Source organism: Trachurus japonicus, chromosome 17 (genome assembly GCF_045865225.1).
Source record: "Trachurus japonicus isolate A0001 chromosome 17, Traja_1.0".
NCBI lineage: Eukaryota > Metazoa > Chordata > Actinopteri > Carangiformes > Carangidae > Trachurus > Trachurus japonicus.
In genome coordinates this window covers 11,432,374-11,455,950 of record NC_140923.1, presented here as the reverse complement: position 1 = coordinate 11,455,950, position 23,577 = coordinate 11,432,374, and the positions used below count along the sequence as shown (strand labels likewise).

General features: G+C 40.3%; 1 protein-coding gene and 1 pseudogene across 2 annotated transcripts; both read left to right on the top strand.

The window, feature by feature from the left end:
* Positions 1–1,728: 1,728 nt before the first annotated feature.
* LOC146970175 (uncharacterized) lies at positions 1,729–6,310 on the top strand. The gene is made up of 4 exons (XM_085804646.1): positions 1,729–1,825; positions 2,373–2,684; positions 2,766–3,059; positions 6,270–6,310. The coding sequence occupies exons 1-4, from the start codon at positions 1,729–1,731 to the stop codon at positions 6,308–6,310; spliced, it is 744 nt and encodes a 247-aa protein (XP_085660772.1).
* Positions 6,311–9,626: 3,316 nt separating this feature from the next.
* Positions 9,627–23,186, top strand: LOC146970174 (uncharacterized; annotated as a pseudogene). The gene is made up of 4 exons (XR_015038053.1): positions 9,627–9,753; positions 21,789–22,100; positions 22,182–22,475; positions 22,938–23,186. The product of XR_015038053.1 is annotated as an uncharacterized LOC146970174 (transcript).
* Positions 23,187–23,577: the final 391 nt, after the last annotated feature.

Genomic DNA, 23,577 nt, shown 5'->3' with positions numbered 1-23,577 from the left:
CACCGGCTGTTCCTATGTGGCTATATTTATTTTTATATGAGGAGAGAGCGAGAGAGAGAGAGAGAGAGCGAGAGAGAGAGAGAGAGAGAGAGTGTATACGGGCAATACCTGAAACAGCGGTTAGAAAAGAAAAAGGATACAGGATATGTCCAGGAGACTCATCGGGACGCGAGGGAGGGGGGATCGGTTGGTGGCTCAGGTAGTGATGAGGACATTGTAAACTGCATCTGTCAGATAGGCTATACGCATCTGTCAGCTGTCAGCTGACGTGTGCTCCGTGCAGATGTAACGGAGGTGCGCGGAGGCGGAGCTCCGTTACACAGACACTTCACAAACTTTATTTTGTGGGCTCAGGACAGACTAGATCATGATTAGTCTGTGTTAGATATAAAGCGCCATATGTATAGCCTACTCACTCTCGGTCATAATGATTATTGAATTATAACGTAATAATAGCTTATCTCGGCTGCTGTCCAGTCCGGTAATAACAGGTTTCTGTGGGCGTGGAGCCTAAACTACGTAGTATCCAGGTAGAACAACTGTAAAACACTGGAGTTGATAACAAACTGACCTAGAAAAAATAAAAATCCAGTGAACAGCGACATCGACTCTTGACATGAGAGCAGCACATGTGTCCAGATGCGTCATTTTCAGCTGTAGGCAGAAGTGTGTGCTGCAGGTGCAACAAGCGGTGCTGTAACATCACTCAGTCTAACCCCCCAACCACATCCAATCAAGACCCCAACACAACATAATATGAAGAAGGACTAACACTACTAAAAATTAAATATTATTTTTTCCACTTACAGAACTGTTTGCGACTGGAAACAATGTAATTACACATGACGAGACCGCTGTGGCGTTTTAAGGGGGATTAGAATGTTGGCGGTTCTAGTGTTAATACACACATTGACACAGGCTACGCACACACGAGCTACCCACAGACACACAGCTGAGGGGCCGAGGGGCACGGAGAAATGCACATCTGGTGGCGTGCCCCCTCAGTGTGTGCTCAACCTGGTCAGTGGGTGGCCGGAATCGGCGCATATGTGTCCAGGAGTAGGATTAGTATTTCGTGCGCACGTTATATCTTTTTCGTGGGAACGAATTACTATTTCGTGGGAACGACTTGCTATTTCGCGGCCACAAATTATATTTTTTTTATTCCATGATATATCAAGGGCTCCGTACATACGCGTGTTTAGGCTATACGTTGCATTATTATAAGCAATACTTCATTCCCTCAAAAAAAAAAAAAAAAAAAGGACGGAGGAGCGAGCCAACACAGGTGCTGAAGTGAGGGAGAGGAGTGGAGAGACTGGGCGTCCGCGGGGCTCTTGCAGCTTGTGGCGGTTGACCGGGGATCTCGGTCTCCTGGTACCTGTGTGGGCCAGGACCACGGAGGTCAGCGAGACCGAGAACTAGTCTGCCCCGCCCGTATAATGTCTTGAGAAACACGTATCGTTCCACCGCAGCCTGCTGCCATGGACACACTATTAATAAAGGCAGGTCCCAAATAAACGCAGGTCCCTAATAAACGCCTGTTGATTTAAGCGATTTAAGCAAATAAATGCCCGGGCGGTTATTTGGTGTTTTACGGTATTTATGTTTTTATGTCTGTACTTTGTATATTTTATACCTTTTATCTTATCTTACTGTTTTAGTCTTCTAGCTTTTATACTAGTTTTAGTCCATTGGTTTTTAGACACACTGGGAGTTGCTCTGTGGATGGCTCAGGCCCGGGGGGCTGGAGGGCTGCGCACCTCGGTGTGGGGCCTCCTGTCTGCCCGGGTCGGGGTCGTCTCTGTGGCGGTGCTCCTTAGTCGTGGGCCGGGAACCTAAGGCTTTCGTCTCGCCTCAGGTCTTGGTGCCTGGCAAAGTCTCTCTAATGACAGCAAGTGTGTGTGGGTGTAAACTTTTGAGTGTGAGTGCGTGTGGTGTGGTTGTGTGTGTTTGTGTGTGTCTGTATGTCTCTGTGTGTATGTCTGGGGGTGGCAGGTCTGGGTTTTCTTCTTTGTTGCTTTCAGCCTCTGTGAGGCACTTTGTGTTGCTTTTATGAATGAAAAGTGTTATACAAATTTGATTTGATTTGATTTGATGTTAAAAGAAAAGTAAAGAGCTTGAGTGACGTGTTCAGTTTGACCTGGTCCACTCCTCTGTCCTCCAACAGGCGGCGCTGAGAGACTGAGTCAGTGCAGTTAAATATGTTCCCACAACTATTATTACTGTGAATCATGATGAAACACAGATGCTTCATAATTTTTAACTAATGATCCAAGTGTCAGAAATGACAAGTAAAAACACAGTAGAATTCAGTATTTATTAAAAATCCACTGTCTGTGATTTTTATTATGTGTGTTTTGTTTCCACAGGGTCCAGAGCTCAGACTCCTGTGTTTGTGAAGACAGGAGAGGATTTACATCTGGAGGTCAAGGAGGCTGATGTACCTGAGGATTATGATGATCTCACCTGGCTACTCAATAAAACTGTTGTTCTAGTCAAATTTTCAGCTGGCAGAGGACCAAGAGTTTCTACTACTTACACTGGAAGGGTTGAGGCCACTATTGGAAATTTCTCTGTGAAGCTGAAGAATCTACAAAAGTCAGACAGTGGAGTTTATACTGCACAAGTGACAACGATTGATAAAATTGATCAACTATCTAGATACGTCGTCACAGTTGTAGGTGGGTTTGTTAACTCTTCAGACGCTGCCAGAGAGAATCTGCTGCTGTTTCTAAAACTCTTCCTGTAAACTCTCCCCTCAGATCCAGTGTCTCCAGTGAAGCTGACAGTCGACTCTGTGACAAACAGCTCAGACTCCTGTGACCTCACTGTGACCTGCAGATCACTGGACTCACATCAGATCAGCATCAGCACCACTGTTACCTGTAACACCACCACCTGCAGTCAGGAGGGAGGAGAGAGGTCAGAGGTCACAACCTCTGGAGCTACTCTCCATGTTTACCTGCTGAATGACATGATCATCTGTAACATTAGCAACCAGGTCAGCAGGACCAATGGCAGTATCATGATTGATCACTTTTGTCCACGACACACTGGTAAGTCTGACAGAGAAAACATCCTGTTGATAATATTACACAGTTACATTTAGAACAAATAAAAAATATAGTTCATCATCATGTCAGGGAGAAAGGTACATTAAAGTAGCACTATCGCAAATACAGCAGTAATAGCAATAAAAAAAAAATGAAATATGCAATAAATAGGTCCAGGGGAGCCATAAGTATCTGTACACAAAATATAGCCAACGGTGTTGTGTCTGTGGAGCAAATGCAGAATTCCTTTTTTATTTTTTATTTGTCATGAGACAAGCTGCTTAGCGCCACCTCCTGAACAGCACGCTAAAGAAGACGAGGATGTTTATATCTGATGCTGCACCACTGGCTCCATCTAGCGGCCGAACCAAGTATTGGAATTTGCTACTTTTGCTACTTTAAATTATAATAGTGAATAAATTAGTTAAAGGTACAGTATGTAAGAATGTGGCCAAAAACGGTTACTGCAGTCAAAATCAAAACACAGCGATCTCATTTTTTCTCCCAGTCGTAGCGGCAGCTCAGTGGACCAGACCGGAGGCTGAAATGCCACTGACGCCGCCGTGACTGGGAGAGAGGGCTAGGTGGTGCAACATGTAAACACGTAAATTCAAAACATAAACATGATTTGCAGTCTGCAAAAAATGATTTTTAATGCGAATACTCTGGCTGTACTATTGTTGTTGGTGAGTTCATCATGTTATATGAACATTATTCCTGAGTCTCTGTGACATATTAGGAGGATTTTACAGCCAGTTGCTTTAGATTTCTTACATACTGTACCTTTAATATCATAACCTGGTTGTGTTTCCTGTTGCTGTTGTCATCACTGAGTTCACATCTTGGTCTTTAAACTTGGACTATTTGGGTTAAAGCAGAAGTAAGTGATATATTTGTGTTAATATAAGTCTTAAATAGTTCTATCTTCCGACAGCAATCACTTACATAGAGTGTTTGGACTGAAACACGGGTCTGTCAGTCACTCTGCTCTGCTCTGAGCCCAGGAGAAAACTTTTCTTGTATCCTACAAGTTTTATCCAATGAGGAGAGAGAACGGCATGCAGGGCTGTGTGTGCAGCCAAGGAACGCCGTGAATGTGGCGACGTAGGGACGAGGACTGTTATGGTGCGTTCAAGGAAACTCGTATTTTTCCGACCGTGAAGTGGTACCAGTTCGATCTGGTACGAGTTCACCGGTCAGAAGTTACGAGTGGCCGTTATAGTGACTTTCACCGGTAAAACAGGTCGGAAAAACAGGAGTGGGTTGCCTGGAACGCTACAAAGTCGTAAGTTGTGACTTGAAGCTGTAATTTACGATTTCAAAAGCCTGCCTGGAACGCAGCATTAGCCAAAACGACCGGACCACTTACTTCTGCTTTAAATAAACAACAGCTTTTTTCCCACTGCCATCAGGCTACTGAACTCCACTCATCTCCAAACTCCATCTGTGTTAAATGTATAGTCTGTATGTAAATGTCTGGTCTAATGTTGATGTGTCTGCTCATGTATGTTAAATGTATAACTGATGTCTGTTGCCACACAGTACTATGTGCTGGCACTATGCTGTGCCGAAAGCAAATTCTGCCGACTTGTTGTGCAGTCCTTAATAAATGAATTGAATTGAATTGAATTGAATTGAACAGATCTAAAGAAAACTGTTATCGTACTGTTTCAGTTCAATGTGGACAATCTGTGGAAGTCAAAGCTATGCATGTAATTTAACTTAAATACACAAAATAAATGTTTATCACTGACATGTTCATCAGAAGAACAAAACAATGTTTAGCCTGGATTTAAGCCAGTTAAAAAACATAAAGAAATAAATAGTTGTTTTTAATAAAATGATTGTGTTTAAGGGTTTTGTTTTTTGTTTTATTAGAAGTTTTCCATTTGGCTTTAATATTTTGACTGTCAGGTTGGCATAGCTTCTAATTTTGCAACATATTAGTCTATTTTTATTATTATTTAGATTGTACACCGTGAAATGTGTGTAATCAGCACAAGATGTGGTGAACTTGTGGACAATTTAAGAACAAATACAAATTTCTAATCATTTTTTTTATCTTTTATTACAGATCCTGAACCACTTCATGGCCAATACTCTCTCTACTCTACTATTCTTATTGTTGTTGTTATTGCATTAGTTATTGCAGCAGTTGTGTGGGTTAGGGGTCATCTAATAAAACAAAGAGGTAAGTCAGAGTGTGTTTTGTAACAGAATACATAGTTAAATCTCCAAATCATCATAATGTCCATGAGAATTCAGCGTCTTCACAGTATGTGTGTCATTTTCTATACTTATACATTTAGTTGTACAGTACAAAACAATAATTACACTATTAACAATTTCTCAGACCCTTCGTATAGTTATAGGATCAATAGGACAGTTAATCGTTCAGTGTTGTGACAAACATCTGTTTAACTTAAAGCACCTATGTTAGTATATGTGGGTTTTACTGTATATTATTGACTATTTGTATCATTTAAATTGCTCTGTTAACTGAACTGTAGCAAAAGAAGTCAAGGTCAGAGTTGGTGCCGTCTTTATGTCCATTCATTCTTCATCTCCAGGCTGCATTGCAAAGTATAAAATCCTAGAAATAGAGGTTTCAAGTTTGAATAATGTAAATATTAATGCAGATCACACTAGAAATCTAAAGGTAAAAACAATTTTAAAATATTCTTTATAACTAACTTGCAGGTAACAAAGTGAGCATCGAAAATACAACTCATGCCGAGGTAAGTTTTTCTCTGTTATCTGTCTCCTAGAGTTCAGTCAGACAAAGAATTTTGAGAAATTTAACAACAAAAAAAGAAGTAACGAAATGTTTTTAAAATCAAAACATTTTCCCTGCTCCATCAGCTGTTCCTGGTTCTGCTTCCTGCTCCTATCTGCCACATGTTACATCACATCACTGGTCTCACTGCTTGTTTGTGTTCAAACTAAACGCTCTGCATCAGATCAGCCTGATGTGTTTCAACATGAACAGTGACTGCAGTAGGTTTCTGCTGCTTGCTTTGTTGGCAACACAAAAATCCTTCTTCCAACAGATGTAGTGTTCTCAGAAACGTTGGCACTTTGCAACAACTGTGTGATCACGGCTGTGTGAATGTTTTTATAAACCATGTTCTCCATGTGAGTTTCTGATAATGAAATTACTTAATGTGTATCATAATGGCACCTTTAAAAGACTCTCCGTGATTTATCTTCCAGACTGGAACAGTCCGACCAGTGAATCAGAGTCAAACCAATGATGCTTCAGGTCTTTCAACCACCTATGCTGTGGTAGGACCTCACGCTGGACCCACAAGATCCACTGAGACCAGAGGAAACTATCCACTAGAAAGCCTATATGCTGAGGTTCATTAACCAGGAAGTGTACCACACTTACTGCACTGTATAAATTTTGCATCAATACAGATACACGACCATTTAAGCCATTAGAGAAAAACATGGACATGCTACTGGACGTAAAATGTGCAGAAATGAGAGACCAACATGTGTACGACTCTCCTAAGAGCAATATAACAGAATCAAAAAACACAATCACTCTCTCATCAACTCTGGTGAACCAATTGACACAAACAAGAGAGTTTGAAAGATTAAATTATTTGAGAATAAATCAAGAGGAAGAAGCAGTTTTGCGCAAAGTGGATGGAAGAGATTTGTTACTTGAACTTACATGTGGTTGTTGTTTTTAAATCACAAAATTGATGTATAAAGACATTATTTTCTGTCGTCATAACATGAACATATCAGAACCAAACATTTTGAGCCAAATGACGTTCACCCACTTCATCAACCAGAGGGAAGTCTCAGTTGATAAACCTTAAAAAGTCTGAAAGAAAATCTGAAAATGTTGATAACTGATGCTTTTTGTCATGATGAAGGTGTAGAGAGCAGCAGCTGTGAAACATGTGTCATAGTTAACACATCTGGATCTTTTTATTTATTTATTTGCATTCTGCAATAGCTCTTATGTGTCATTTATATCTATTTTTTTTTCTGTATCTATTATTGTAATCCGATTAGTGTGTGTTCAAAAGTACTTGATTTTCTGTTAAGAGACACAGAGCTTTATGCTTTTCTTGTTTCTAAAGACTTTAACTTGTTTAACTTGTTTCTTTAAAGACTTTAACTTTTTTGTGCAATGAGAAATGAACACACATAGAAAAACATTTTAGTCATTCATAAGATATTATATATTGTAAGATATTGTATAAGATATATTTAAATGTTGTTGTTTAATAAAATATTAGCAGTAAACTTATACTTGAAATGGATTAAATATATGTCTGGTACCATATATTTAGAATCTCATAGCTTATTTGATCAGTTTTGTGTTTCTGTGTCATATTTTGTTGTGCATGTGTTGTATCAGTTGTTGCTGCATATAATAATGTTCCATTATACTCAAAATTTGTGATATATGTTCCTCAGGTCCAGTATGTCAGAGTGGGTTATAGCTTTAATGTTTGCTTGATTATCCAAATATTAAAACTAACTTTAAACAAACAAACAAGTGATTGAATTTGTACATTTCAATGTATTAAAGCAGAGGTAAGCGATATTTTTGTGTTAAAGCAGAAGTAAGCGATATTTTTGTGTTAATATAAGTCTTAAATAGTTATATCTTCCGACAGCAATCACTTACATAGAGTGTTTGGACCGAAACACGGGTCTGTCAGTCACTCTGCTCTGCTCTGAGCCCAGGAGAAAACTTTTCTTGTATCCTTCAAGTTTTATCCAATGAGGAGAGAGAACAGCATGAAGGGCTGTGTGTGCAGCCAAGGGACGCCATGAATGTGGTGACGTAGGGACGAGGACTGTTATGGTGCGTTCAAGGCAACCCGTAACTCGTGTTTTTCCGACCTGTGAAGTCGTACCAGTTAGATCTGGTACGACTTCACGGGTCAGAAGTTACGAGTGGCCGTTATAGTGACTTTCACAGGGAAAACAGGAAGGAAAAACACGAGTGGGTTGCCTGGAACGCTACAAAGTCGTAAGTCCTGACTTGAAGCTGTAATTTACGGTTTCAAAAGCCTGCCTGGAACGCAGCATTAGCCAAAACGACCGGATCGCTTACTTCTGCTTTAATTGAAGCTATTTTACGTTTTTTTTGCCAAGAAAACAGCCTCCACAAATATTTTTATCTGAGGAATGTATTTCAGTTATTGTATTTACAGAGTGAGAAAATTGATAATTGGGTTTAATTGATGTATAATCAATTTATCTTTTAAAGAAACAATGTGAGAATCTTGTAGCCCCCTAAAGTGTTGTCAAAAACCACACATTCCCACGCTAAAGTAAACTCCTCTATGCAAACTTCCTCTTTCAGTTCTGTATAGGCTATTGATCTTCATCAGTCCCAGTGATGTAGTTTGTGGCTAAAGATTCACAGCAGTAGCAGCGCAACACATGAGGCATCTTTATTTATATAGCGCATTTCATACCAAGGCAACTCAATGACAAAACAGCAATGACAGCATGAAAAAAAACAAAAAAAAAAAACAGAGTTAAAAGCAGGAGCAAAAAAGAATAAAAAGTAAAATAAAAGAAAATAGATGAAGTTTGAAGATCTTAATGTTTTTAACCTTGAATTTAACACATGAAAACACAACTCAGGTTAGGACCTCTGTCTTCATGTGAAGCATCACGTATATGGACCACCACTTCCTCTACGTGTGACAACAACCGTTCTACACAACCTCATCCTCTGTCACCATGAAAACTGTAAAATGCAACTGACACCTGGCAAACAAAGTCATCAACACACATCATCACCATCAGCACTAATCTGTTTCCACAGTTTCTCTTTTTTAGTTTTCAAGATCATTAAACGACTTTTACAGCTAAGTGACAGGTGAGTAACTGACTCTGCTTCCAGGTGCAGACAAGGAAGTGCAGGACTTTAGTTTTCATGAAAACACCATTTTCTGATTCTGTTAGTGACCCAGCAGCATGTTATCAATCTTGTTACTTCCTGTCATTTTATCTTTATTCATTTTTGAAGTTAATGCAGAGTCAGATCTCTGGACCCTGTGAAAACAACACAACATGCTTCAATTAAATCACATGATTCAGTCACAATGACGATTAAAAGTGAGCTGAGTAACAACAGACGTGTTTTCAGTCAGGACTGTTTTGTGTTATTATATTCAGGAATTATATTTCAGATGATTCCATCACACATCATCATCATATATATTTGACTTTGACATTTTCTCCAAGAAGAATGCAATACGTAAGATCTCATTAGATAGATTTCCATAAACCAGCTGATAGCAAATATATCCTCCTGTACTGTAATATTGAATAACAGGATTAGACCTAATAAAAAACATAACATTTAATACAAAACTTTCTTGGGGGAAATTTCCTGCAGTTTTGCTTTCTTTGGAAACTTTTGTAAAGTTTTGATCTCATCTATTAAAGGGACTTGAGGCCAGGTGTGCTGTGTTGAATTTGAAGCATTAAAGTCAATACGCATGCGCACAATGTTGTGTTAGAACAGTAGGAAGTCTGGTGAGCCACAGAAGAGAAGTTGACTTCCTCATATACGTAGATCACTGTGTGACATGTGCCATGTTCAGGACGTCGGTAAAGTTTTTGCTGCACTGACGCCAAATGTTGAAAGGCGTCAGAATGGGATGTATTTCATTTCTATTTGCTGTTTTCCTGTTGTCTTCATGTCAAGGTAACAGAATATCTTTATTTCATATCTGGGTTCTTTTTCTTCTTGTTAAATTCTGGTTGTTGCACCTCAGCACTGAAACATTGAGGTAAAGTAAGTGAGCAAAAACTGACAGAAAGAAAAACTTCAAGTTCAAAAACAAAACAATAAAAGATTTAAGGAAATTGTAAAATAGGTAAATAAAATACAAACAAATAAGGGATTGTGTGTAAACCAGGCAGATATTGAATTAAAATGAATTTACACTGTTAAATGATATTACGTAGAAATGTAGAGGAAGAGGTGGACACATGTCTGTGGTTTGTACGGTTCATTGTGAGAAGAGAAACATTTACTTTTTATAAATAGAAAAACATATTAATGATCATTATCTCACTGATGGTGACAGTGTTGTTGTAATTTGCTTCACTCTGCACTGTGTGAACAAGTAAAGAGCTCTGTCTGTGGCGCTGAATGGTGTTAAATATGTTTCCACAACTATTATTATTGTGAATCATGATGAAACAGAAACACAGATGCTTCATAATTTTGACTTAATAAATGAGAAATAGAAACACAGTATTTACTAAAAAAAATCCACTGTCTGTGATTTTTATTGTATTATGTGTGTTTTGTTTTCACAGGGTCCAGAGTTCAGACTCCTGTGTTTGTGAAGACAGGAGAGGATTTACATCTGGAGGTCAAGAAGACTGATGTACCTGAGGATTATGATGATCTCACCTGGATACTCAATAAAACTGTTGTTCTAGTCAAATTTTCAATTGGTAGAGACCCAAGAGTCTCTGATCGTTACAGAGGAAGGGTCAAGGCGTCTTTGAAACATTTCTCTGTGAAACTGAAGAATCTACAAAAGTCAGACAGTGGAGTTTATACTGCACTAGTGACAACAATTAATAAAATTGATCAACTATCTGAATATAATGTCACAGTTGAAGGTGGGTTTGTTAACTCTTCAGACGCTGCCAGAGAGAATCTGCTGCTGTTTCTAAAACTCTTCCTGTAAACTCTCCCCTCAGATCCAGTGTCTCCAGTGAAGCTGACAGTCGACTCTGTGACAAACAGCTCAGACTCCTGTGACCTCACTGTGACCTGCAGATCACTGGACTCACATCAGATCAGCATCAGCACCACTGTTACCTGTAACACCACCACCTGCAGTCAGGAGGGAGGAGAGAGGTCAAAGGTCACAACCTCTGGAGTTACTCTCCATGTTTACCTGCTGAATGACCAAATCATCTGTAACCATAGCAACCAGGTCAGCAGGACCAGTGACAGTATAATGATTGGTCACTTTTGTCCCCAACACACTGGTAAGTCTGACAGAGAAAACATCCTGTTGATAATATTACACAGCGTCCATGAAACCGAAAGTAGGAAATGCTGGTCGACTCGCCTTTCTGCTACGACTAATAATAACAAATTAACAATAGAGACGAAACTAGATATTTATCGAAAATGGAGCCATTAATAAGTGTGGGTAACGTAGATTCATCCACATTAATGAGACTTTTTTATAACCAAATACAAACTCCTCGTTGTCCCTTTAAATAAACAACAGATCTAAAGAAAACTATCATTTTACTGTTTCAGTGCAAAGTAGATTATCTGTAAAAGTCAGTGGTCTGTAATATAATTTAAATACTCAGATTAAATATTTATTACTGACATGTTAATAAGAAGAGTAAAACATTGTACAACCTGGATTTAAGATAGATGTGAACAAATAAATGGCTATTTATTTCTTAATGATTAGATCTTTCGTAAACTGTAATTTGTGTAATATGTCAAAAGCACAAGATGAGTTGCTAAAACAGGACACTTACTTACTATGAATAGGCACGCATTTCTAATCATTGTTTTGTCTTTTATTACAGATCCTGAATCACTTCATAATCACATTGCTCCTGTTGTTGTTGGTGTTGGTGTTGGTGGTGTTTTAGCTCTTGTCATGTTTGCTGTAGTGGGTTTTGCAGCAGCTCGAAGAGGTGAGTCAGAGTGTGTTTTGTAACAGAATACACAGTCAAATCTCCAAATCCTTTTAATGTTCATGAGAATTACCGCTCATAGAGTTACAGGATCAATGGGACTGTTCAACCTGTGTAACTTAAAGCACCTACAGTAACAACATGTGGGTTTATATTGTGTTGTTAAAGTCAGCTGAACTGTAGCAACACAAGTCGAAGTCAGAGTTGATATTGCCTGTTTATTTATTCTTCATCACCAAGCTAAAACATATAGAAAGTGTGATCTGTGCAGTTTGAGTAATATAAATATGAATGCAGTTACAAATCTAAAGTTAAAGAAATAGAGGATAATATTCTTTATGACTTACTTGCAGGTTGCAGAGGGAAGGAGGAAAATACGGTTAATACTGAGGTAAGTTTTTCCAATCTGTCTCCCAGAGTTCAGTCAGACAAAGAAATCTGAAAAATGTAACAATAAAAATCAGATATAAGGAGAACTTAGTAAAGAAATGTCTTTAAATTCAAAACCTACCACTTTACTTCCCTGTGTCCCTGCTCCATCAGCTGTTCCTGGTTCTGCCACATGTTTACATCACTGGTCTCACTGCTTGTTTGTGCTCAAACTAAACGCTCTGCATCAGATCAGCCTGATGTGTTTGTGTTGTATTACATGTTTTTTTCATTACATTGCTGTTGCTTTGTTAGCTTTGTTCCAACAGACGTATTGTTCTCACAAATATTGGCAGTTTGCAACTACATGATCACAGCTGTTTTCTTCTCTCTTTGCTTCTGTTCTCTGTCTCACATCAGGTACAGTAATAGGTCATATCTGTATATTCTCACACACAAAATGAAATTCAACTCTCAGAGTATTAATTGTGTTAATGTTTTTATAAACCATATTTGATTTCCTGATAATGAGATTACTTCATATGCAAAGAGAATAAAGGCGCCTTTACTCTCTGGTTTATCATCCAGGCTGGAACAGGCAAACCAGTGGATCAGAGTCAAACCAATGATGCTTCAGGTCCTTCTACAACCTATGATTCACCAGGACCTCACAATGAACCCACAAGATTCACTGAGACCAGAGGAAACTCTCCACCAGAAAACCCATATGCTGAGGTACATTAACCAGGAACTGTACTCCACTCACTGCACTGTATATTCACTTTGCACCAGTTATATGTGAAGATACACGACCATTTCAGCCACAGAGAAAACTTACATGTGGTACCTCATACCTGCACACAGAATTAAAGTATGCATGTGTTTTCTTGTAGTAGTCATTTCATGTCCCTGCAGTCATCAGGCTGTTAAATGACCAATGGTAAATGTTTTTTGGATGTGTGTGTTGCATGTTTGTTTGCTACTTGCTGTGAAACAAATTGCCCCGAGGGGATGATAAAGACTCTTGAACCTTGAACCTTGACAAACAGGGAAACTTGTCAAAAATATTTTCTGTGATTTATCTCACAGGCTGAAATAGGCCAAACTCTGGAGTTGAGTCCAACCAGTGAACCTTCACAGTCCCTCAACCCCACGGTCGGACCTCACACTGGACCCACTGCATCTCCTGAGCCTGGAGAGAAGCCTCCAGAGAGTCTGTACAGTTCAGTAGATGGACATTCAAAAGTCTGAAAGAAAATCTGTAAATGCTGATCACTGATGAGCCTCAACATGGGGCGGCAGCTCTACCCAGTGAGCTATACGCCACCCCGTACAGTTATGTTGAATGTACAATAAACAGCTTTGCTATTTAAAAAAAACAAACTGTTTGTTTTCTTAATGAAACCGAAATTTCAAAAGTCCAAATATTTCAGAATATTGATGACCTCATTCATTGATACATTACAATGTATAGTTTTCAATAAAAGTAAAGTAAGTAAAAGTAAAACGGCGTTTATATGACTAACTCAAAATGGTGAGTTTTAATACATTTGAAAGGTAAACAATGAGTTGGCACAACTATGATGGTTTATAATTTTAAGTGTTTGAAACTCAAAACTTGTTTTGTTTGTTGCAGTTTGGGAACAAAACATTGAAACTGGGCCCCTCCTCTCGGGCTCAACTGTGTAGCCTCCTGCCCCTGACAGCAGCAGTTGTCAGCACCTCAAAGGAGAGTAAATATAGTCTGTGTGAAGCACTGGAGCCGTGGGCTGATACCTGCCGTTGTTGTGGTGAGCTGGGAAGAGGATATTGGAGGCGGATGCTAACCGCTCCCACTAGCTGAAGTTAGCATCGAGCTAGCTCACCACAATGGCCCTCAGAGCCTGGTGACGCGAGGCTACTGTTATCACTCGAGGCTATACAGTACATCCAGTATCTGTTGCAGCTCCAGCGCTTCACTCAGACTGTAAGCTGTTTCTTTGTCTTTGCGGTGCTGAATGCTGCTGCTGAGAGAGAGACATGCTCAACATCTTCCCCTCTGATCCTCAATACTGGCACGCCGCAGGGCTGTGTGCTAAGCCCCGCCCTTTTCACTCTCTTCACATATGACTGCTCTGCCATCCACCCCTCAAACATGGTGGTGAAGTTTGCGGATGACACCACTGTAGTGGGTCTCATGTCAGACAACAACGAAACCCACTACAGAGCTGAGGTCCAGCACCTGACACAGTGGTGTTCATATAACAACCTTATTTTGAACACCGCAAAGACCAAAGAGGTCATAGTCGATTTTAGGAGGTCCAGGAAGACTCAACATGCCCCGATTTGGATACAGGGGGAGGCGGTGGAGCGTGTTGACACCATCAAGTTCTTGGGCATCCACATTTCCTCTGACCTCTCCTGGTCACTGAACATCTCACTCCTGGTGAAGAAGGCCCAACAACGGCTCTTCTTCCTCAGGAAATTGAAGCGAGCTGGTCTCTCCTCTAAATTGCTCGCAGACTTTTATAGAGCAACAATAGAGAGCATCCTGTGCCTCAGTATGACGGTGTGGTACGGCAGCTGTACGGAAGGGGACAAGAAGGACCTGGTCCGGGTGGTGAGAACTGCACAGGGGATCGTGGGCTGCTGTCTGCCTGATCTGGACTCTGTTTACACCTCTCGAGTCCAGAGGAGGGCTAGATGCATCACCTTAGACCCCACCCACCCAGGCTACGAACTGTTTGTACCGCTGCCATCTGGCAAGCGGTACAGGTACATCAAAGCAACCACTACAAGGCTTAAGAACAGTTTTTTTCCTAGAGCGGTGAAGGCAATCGCCCCCTTGTAGTGGCATACACGCACACACACTCACACACTCACACGTACTTTCCCTCCCAGACACACTCAGACTTGCACTAATGCACTTTATTCCCCTGTCCCCAGCCACCCTCACATACTGGTGCAAACATCTCTGTTGCATCTCTCTTTCCTTTTTTTAATTAAATTGTATTAAATTGTATTTTTTTATTTTTTTTTTTATTTTTTTTTTAATTATTTATTTATTACTGTATTGTATGTTGTCTTTTTAAGCCAATTTCATTATCCAGAATAATGACAATAAAGATACTCTGACTCTGACTCTGACTAGCACTCAGCAGCATCAGAGACAGCTAATTGCGGCTAGCAGCCCTGAGCCCTCCTACTCTGCTGCATGTAGCTTCACCTGAGCTCCGTCATTGGCTGGAGAGAAAACACCAACTCTCTCGCTCTCCACCCAGAAACGTCCCCGTGCACAACAAAACAAAGCAAAAGACCAAAATACAGGGGGGGGGGGGGGGCTGCAGACACAGTCATCACCACACAGGACTAGAAGAATGTTCCCACGCTGAAGTAAACTCCTCTAAAACATCTTCTTTCAGTTCTGTTGTAGGCCTATTTATCTTCATCAGTGTCAGTGTTGCTAAAGACTCACAGCAGTGCAACACATGAAAACACAACTCAGGTTAGGAGCTCTGTCTTCATGTGAAGCATCACGTATCTACAGACCACTTCTCTACTCTACGTGTGACAACACAACCTCATCCTCTGTCACCATGACAACTGTAAAATGCAACTGACACCTGGCAAACAAAGACATCATCAACACACACATCACCATCAGCACTAATCTGTTTTCACAGTTTCTCTTTTATAGTTTTCAAGGTCATTAAACGACTTTTACAGCTGAGTGACAGGTGAGTAACTGACTCACTTCCAGGTGCAGACAAGGAAGTGCAGGACTTTAGTTTTCATGAAAACACCATTTTCTGATTCTGTTAGTGACCAAGCAGCATGTTATCAATCTTGTTACTTCCTGTCATTTTATCTTATTCAATTGTGAAAATTATGCAAAGTCTCTGGATTAAAAGTGAGCTGAGTAACAGACGTGTTTTCAGTCAGGACTGTTTTGTGTTATTATATTCAGAAAAATTTCAGATTAATTTATCACACATCGTCATCATATGACTTTGACATTTTCTCCAAGAAGAATGCAATAAGATCTCATTATCATTCCCGTTATTTCTTTGTCCTTCATACATAAAACCAGCTGAATGCAAATATATCCTTCTGTACTGTAATATTGAATAACAGGATTAGACCTAATTACAATCCTTTGTCCGTTTGTTGATTCTTGATATGAATAATGTAATTACATGAAACTTTCTGGGGAAAATTGCCTGCAGTTTTGCTTTCTTTGGATACTTTTGGAAAGATGTGCTGTGTTGAATTTTAAGCATTAAAGTCAAGCATGCGCACATGCTGTGTGTGTGGGAAGTCTGGTGAGCCACAGAAAAGAAGTTGACTTCCTCATATAGATCACTCATGTTCAGGACGTCTGTAAAGTTTTTGCTGCACTGACACACAATGTTGGAAGGTATCAGAATGGGACGTATTTCATTTCTATTTGCTGTTTTCCTGGTGTCTTCAAGTCAAGGTAAAAGAATATTTCATTTAATTTCATATCTGTTTTTTTTTCTTCTTGTTAAATTCTGGTTGTTGCACCTCAGCAATGAAACATTGTGGTAAAGCAAGTGAGCAAAAACAGAAAGAAAGCGAAACTTCAAGATAAAAAAACAAAACAAAAAACAAAACAATAAAAGATTTAAGAAAATGTAAAAAAAAAAAAAAAAAAGAAGGTAAAAATACAAACAAATTAGGGATTGTGTTTAAGCCAGGCAGATATTGAATTAAAATGAATTTACACTGTTAAATGATAACTAGAAAATTTCCTCTCGGGAAATTTTGAATGGGCCGCGGGGCTACTGCCGATTTTGCCATCTCTGTCAACATGGGAATCAAACCCACGATCTTAAGGTCAAGACAGAGCTGATCAGACAGACACATGATCATCTTTCTATAAGCACTGATATGGAGGAGCTGTAATCACATTAGGTTGTGTGTGTGTGTGTGTGTGTGTGTGTGTGTGTGTGTGTGTGTGTGTGTGTGTGTGTGTGTGTGTCACCAACAAGGTTTAACTTTAAAACCAGATTAAATCATGGTTTAAGTTTAAATTCTGTTGCACGTTAACTGTGTTTTAATCACATGAAGGTGTGTGTGTGTGTGTGTGTGTGTGTGTGTTTGTGTGTGTGTGACTGTAATCACATGAAGCTGGCTCTAGAGTCTGTGTGTGTGACTGACTTGACACATAGTTAGTTAGTAGCTGCATCCTGTGTCAGTCTGATTTAGCTGTGTCTGTGTTTATAAACATTTAAACGAGCGCCAGGTGGATTGTTTATGAAGTTAACGAGCTCTGGCCTGAGGATCAAAGAGGTTACCACGGCGATAGGGGCCCCCGCAGGCTGAGACAGACAGAAACGTGGAGAAAAAGAGCCATTTTCTGCCTCTGCACCGGTCTCACATTTAGGCTTAGGGTGAGAAAACGGTAACTCCTATCAGAACAAAACACAGATCAACGTTGCTCTAAGGACTTACTGAAAATTTCGGTACGATTTGGTGTTTCTACAGTAAATATTTTGGAGACGCTGGCAGTTTTAAAACATCGGTCCGTTCTGCTCCTCTCAGAAAATATTTGTATTGGACTCAATGAGGAGCAGAGACAGACGTGGCCGCACTTAGAGGCTCAGAGTTTAAATTCTGTAAGTCTCTCTGATATTTTGAGCAGATTAAGAGATCAAGGATGAGCTCGTCTACAACCGTGGCCGAAATTATGTTTGTAGAGTGTAAATTGTGGCCGTTTGGAGTTTGGATAGAGAAAAAATCTGGAGTTTTTCTGGCATCTCTCCCACTCTAACCGATGATGTCACGCACTCTGACACGAACATTCCGTCCAATACACACCCATTATAATCTCATAATTTCTCCAAAAATGATCATGGTCATTGATCATGGATTGATCAAAAACTATATGACCTATCAAAACGTGGAGTAATACGACAATACACAAGACTTGTGTCTACTGTTTAAAGTTTAAATGGAGTCTCTAGGTGAAAGTATGCCTGAGCAGTAGACGTTTGTTAAACTCCAATGATTGGTCTTTTTCGCTCTTTTTTTTTCGCCCGTCCCATTGACTTACATGCGAAATTTTGCGCAGTTTTTCGCGACTTACGTCGCGAAAAATTCGTACACTGTTGAGAAAAGTAATAGCACACCGATCCCGATCAGGACACACGTTTTGATATATAATTTGTCTTGCAACTCGAGTCCTACTAGTAGCGAACCGAAAGTCGGCCGGAAGTGGAAAAATAATAATAAAAAAAAGTAGGAAAAAATCCACACAATAACAGTAGTGCCCGGGCTTCGGGCACTGGTCCCTGCAGCTATTTCATAGCTGTTGGGACCAGTGCCCGGTGCGATTGCCCGCGGCCCTAATGAGTAGAAGGAGAGGTGGATACATGTCTGTGGTTTGTCTGGTTCATTGTGAGAAGAGAAACATTTATTTTTTATAAAGAGAAAAACACATTTTAATTATCTCACTGATGGTGACAGTGTTGCTGTAATTTGCTTCACTCTTCACTGTGTGAAGAAGTAAAGAGCTCTGTCCTCTCCAGCAGGTGGTTATATGTTTCCACAACTGTGAATCATGATGAAACAGAAACACAGAACACCGATGCTTCATAATTTTGACCTCGTAATCTAGGTGTCAGAAATGAGAAATAGAAACAGTATTAAAGGTTCAGTTGGTAACAAATATTCTGTCATATTTACTGGAACTGTCACTATATTCTGATGGTCACACATTAAATGAGTAATTTAGGACAAAATCCAACTCCTCTGGCTCCACCAATCGTATTTGCCGAAATCCATCCGACCGACGTTTCTCCTCCAGTCAGGTAGAGGAAGCAGGAGGAGCAGCCAATCGCCGCGCCTACACGTCGTAGAAAGTGAAGTTAAAAAAAGTAAAAAAAAAATTCACCCCTCTCAGAGTGTGTGCGGGGGTAGAAACTATCGATTGAGACCAAAAAACTTTCTGACACCAGGCTTTGATCATGTTTATTGAGGATGTAAAGTCGGTGATTTTAACATGGGGTCTATGGAGAATGCTGCTTTCTGACACCAGCCCTCAGAGGAAGCCGAGGGGATTGCAGTTTGTTGAACGCGGAAGTGAGCTTCACTTCTCAGACCGACAACTGCCCCCTTGGTTCCACCACAGCACCTTTATATACATGTGCTGTCAAAATGGTGGAATTTATGCAAATTTGCTCATGTTAACAAAGAATTTCAAAAAACCTGTAATACATTTTTTGTTTGTCTTAATGTAAGTAATCAACTCAGTAATTTTCATGGAGATATCTAAAGGTTACAAATTGTACCCTACGTGAGAAAAATAATTAATAGGCTTATGAATGGGACTTTTTCTAAACTTTCCCCTAATGGGATTCTTCTGGGCTTTTTTTCCCCTCACTCAGGTCATGTTGTGGATACAAAATCAGTTGAGTTTGCTTCTGTTGCAATTTGTTCAACCTTTTTTCATAAAATGACTGGACTAGAAGTGTTTCATGGTGAGAGACGTGCGATCGTTGTGGAGTCTCCGGTTGCTATGGAAACGGTACGTCTTCTGTGGTTGCGTTTATGGTCAGTTTATCTTTTGGTTATTGGATTTTCTTTTGATGAATGGGAATTAAAAAACAAAAATCATTGGTTTATTCTATTTTCGTTTTGAAATACAAAAAGTAAAATTTAAACAAAAAAAGGGTTCTTGTTTTTGAGTGTCAAAGAAGAATTAACTAAAATTTAATAACAGTTTGATTTTCATGTTCTATTTCACAAAAAATAAAATCAGCAGTCAACAGAAACAAATAAACAAACCAAAAACACTTTTTTTTTTTTTTCATATTCTGTCATTTTCAAGGCAAGAGCACCAATGAGCACTATGGTACCTGTGTCTGTGGTTCTGTAGAATAAAATCTACTCAGATAGGATTTCAGACAGCAAAACAAGGCCTGACATCTACAGAAATCTGTAGCTACACATATCAGAGGTGGCAAAGGTTATAACCAAAGTATGAACCTGCCATATCCCCCCTTTTCCCTTCTTCTACTCTATGTATGTGTGTGTGTGAAGACAGACAGGTCTGTTGTCCCGGCCCAGTGCAGGAGGGGGCCCACATTAAAGCAGAAGTAAGTGGTCCGGTCATTTTCGCTAATGCTGCATTCCAGGCAGGCTTTTGAAATCGTAAATTACAGCTTCAAGTCACAACTTACGACTTTGTAGCGTTCCAGGCAACCAGTGTTGGGCAAGCTACTTGGAAAATGTAGTGAGCTAAGCTACAAGTTACTCTACATGAAATGAAGCTTCACTACACTGAAGCTACCCACCAGAGAAATGTAGCAAGCTACGCTACAATAAAATGCCAAAAGTAGCTTAGCTACATCAAAGCTATTTTTTCTTTTCTTTTTTTTTTTTTTTTACATCAAACCAACTTAATTCCAAGTAGGGGTGCACCGAATGGCATTTTTTTGGCCGAAGCCGAATATCGAATAAAATCAAAACGCTTGGCAGAATAACCGAATACCGAGGTTTTTTTTGTTTGTTTTTTTAAATGGGGCCAATTGGATAAATAAAATATTTTAAACTTATTTTATTTAAAAAAAGTAAATGTTTATTGACTATTCTGACAGTTTTTGAATATTCCAGTTGCCGTTGCTCATCAAAAAAGCACAAGAAGTTAAATAAAGTTTTTCATTTATATCGGCCCATTGTGAGTGCTGAAAGATCTATGCAAGTATACATTCCAAAAAAACCCAAGTGTCTTTTCAAACAGTGGTTCCTAACCTTTCTTGGTCAGATTTCTTTTTAAATTCATCAATTAGGCTACTAGACATTTCAGGCGACCTCATCTGAATCTCAGGCGACCCCACGTGGGGTCCCGACCCCAAGGTTGGGAAACACTGTTTTAAAAGACGTCGGCCACGGACGGAGTGGGCGACATGCTGGGACGAGGAACTTTCGTTTTAACTGCTGCAGTCGTCTCTCCCTCTGGTACTCTGATGCTGTTCAGGGTGTTTGGTTTTTAAATGATTTATAAAATGGCGCGTTCCTACAGGAACGGTCCCCTCACTCAGTCCTCTCAGTGGCCGTGTCTCCGCTGACAGGACGCACCGGGCTCTTGGAGCGACGTGCAACGGTGCGCGCGGCCGCTGTGCAGCGATAAAGTTGTCCAGCTACGGCTCAGATTCACAAACTTAACTATCCCTCCTCCTCTGTCACCTGCTGTGTGCTGCGCCCCGCTGCAGTAGACGAGACGGGCATCTGCAGATACGTACATGACGTCACATGGAAGCGGTGCATTTAAAGTCTAGAAATGCCTGGAGAAATGTAGCTTCTGTGGATGCTACCGCGCTACTGATCAATTAAATAGCTTAACTACTGAAAAGCTATTTGATGTAGAAAACAGCGACGCTACGACCACGCTACTGAGAAATGTAGTTAAGTTACTAACGCCGCTACTTGTAACGTCGCTACTGCCCAACACCGCAGGCAACCCACTCGTGTTTCTCCGACCTGTTTTACCTGTGAAAGTCACTATAACGGCCACTCGTAACTTCTGACCCGTGAACTCGTACCAGATCGAACTGGTACGACTTCACGGTCGGAAAAATACGAGCTTCCTTGAACGCACCATAACAGTCCTCGTCCCTACGCTTTAAATAAAATAAAAAACACTGTGATTTTTATTGTATTATGTGTGTTTTGTTTTCACAGGGTCCAGAGCTCAGACTCCTGTGTTTGTGAAGACAGGAGAGGATTTACATCTGGAGGTCAAGAAGACTGATGTACCTGAGGATTATTATGATCTCACCTGGCTACTCAATAAAACTGTTGTTCTAGTGACATTTTCAATTGTTAGAGATCCAAGAGTCTCTGATCGTTATAGTGGAAGGGTCATGGTGTCTTTGAAACATTTCTCTGTGAAACTGGGGAATCTACAAAAGTCAGACAGTGGAGTTTATACTGCACAAGTTACAACAATTAATAAAATTTATCAACTTGCTAGATACCTCGTCACAGTTGAAGGTGGGTTTGTTAACTCTTCAGACGCTGCCAGAGAGAATCTGCTGCTGTTTCTAAAACTCTTCCTGTAAACTCTCCCCTCAGATCCAGTGTCTCCAGTGAAGCTGACAGTCGACTCTGTGACAAACAGCTCAGACTCCTGTGACCTCACTGTGACCTGCAGATCACTGGACTCACATCAGATCAGCATCAGCACCACTGTTACCTGTGACACCACCACCTGCAGTCAGGAGGGAGGAGAGAGGTCAAAGGTCACAACCTCTGGAGCTACTCTCCATGTTTACCTGCTGAATGACACGATCATCTGTGACCATAGCAACCAGGTCAGCAGGACCAATGACAGCGTAATGATTGATCACTTTTGTCTCTAACACACTGGTAAGTCTGACAGAGAAAACATCCTGTTGATAATATTACACATTTACATTTAGAACAAATAAAAAATATAGTTCATACAAATGAGAATTTATTTTCTAAAGTAAATGATGATAATGATTAATAACTTAATGACATCACCCACTTTGTTTTTTCTGATGTGACGTCACCAAGTTTGACAGATGTTGTGGATGTTTGTGACAGTTGAGGTTCCTATCACTATGCCCCCAATTGATCATGCGCCCTGGCTACTTGGCCAAGGGGATGTCCCTTTGGCCAAGTGTCAAGCGCACTCTTACCCGGGAGGTGTGGGTTCAATCCCCGCCCGGGCCCTCTTCACCTTGCCACATGTTGTTACTGAGTGTAAAACACACAGGTGCTGAGCAAACAGAGGAAGAATAATAAGAGGTTGATGACTTCCTGTTGACCAGTGTCAGTCTGATGAAGGTGGTTGTTGTGTTGCAGGTTCAGAGAGTCTCTCTGCTGGTGTCTCTCTCTGCCTGGTGAAGACAGTCGTCTTCTCTGTGGGTCTGGTCGTCATGGTGGCTGCTGTCATCAGTGTCCATGTCATGGAGAGACTCCAGAAGAAAAACTGAAATGTCAAGTTAAAGGAGCCTCTGTGTTGTCTCTGACCACTGGGAGCACTGTGGACACGTTTGGGCTTTTTATTTTCTGTGTGAACCTTTCTCTAGTTTGATGCATGTGATTTTTGACTCTGAGCTTACTTTTATCCTACACATCAAGAACATAACAAAGATAGGTTTTTATCATCTTAAGAACATATCCAGAGTCGGCCTGTTTCTCTCTCAGGCCAGCACGGAAGTGCTGATGCATGCTTTTATCCCCTGTCGTTTAGATTATTGTAATGCCCTACTCTCTGGTCTTCTCAAAAAGAACATGCACAATTTACAATTATTACAGAATTCAGCCGCACGCGTGCTGACGAAGACCAGAGGGCGGGAGCATATTACACCTGTTTTAAAATCGCTGCATTGGCTCCCCGTGCGCTTCAGGATTTTAAGGTTCTTTTAGTCTTTAAATGTCTTAACGGTCTTAGGCCTTCTTATTTATCTGACCTACTTTTACTTTATCAACCCTCGCGGAC

What these genes read in the sequence shown, in the direction of transcription:
- LOC146970175 (XM_085804646.1), top strand. Translation starts at nt 1,729, where the DNA reads ATGGCTCAGGCCCGGGGGGCTGGAGGGCTGCGCACCTCGGTGTGGGGC. An exon ending in TGTGGCGGTGCTCCTTAGTC is followed by an intron (nt 1,826 to 2,372) that starts GTGGGCCGGGAA and finishes TTGTTTCCACAG; the next exon opens with GGTCCAGAGCTCAGACTCCT. An exon ending in ATACGTCGTCACAGTTGTAG is followed by an intron (nt 2,685 to 2,765) that starts GTGGGTTTGTTA and finishes CTCTCCCCTCAG; the next exon opens with ATCCAGTGTCTCCAGTGAAG.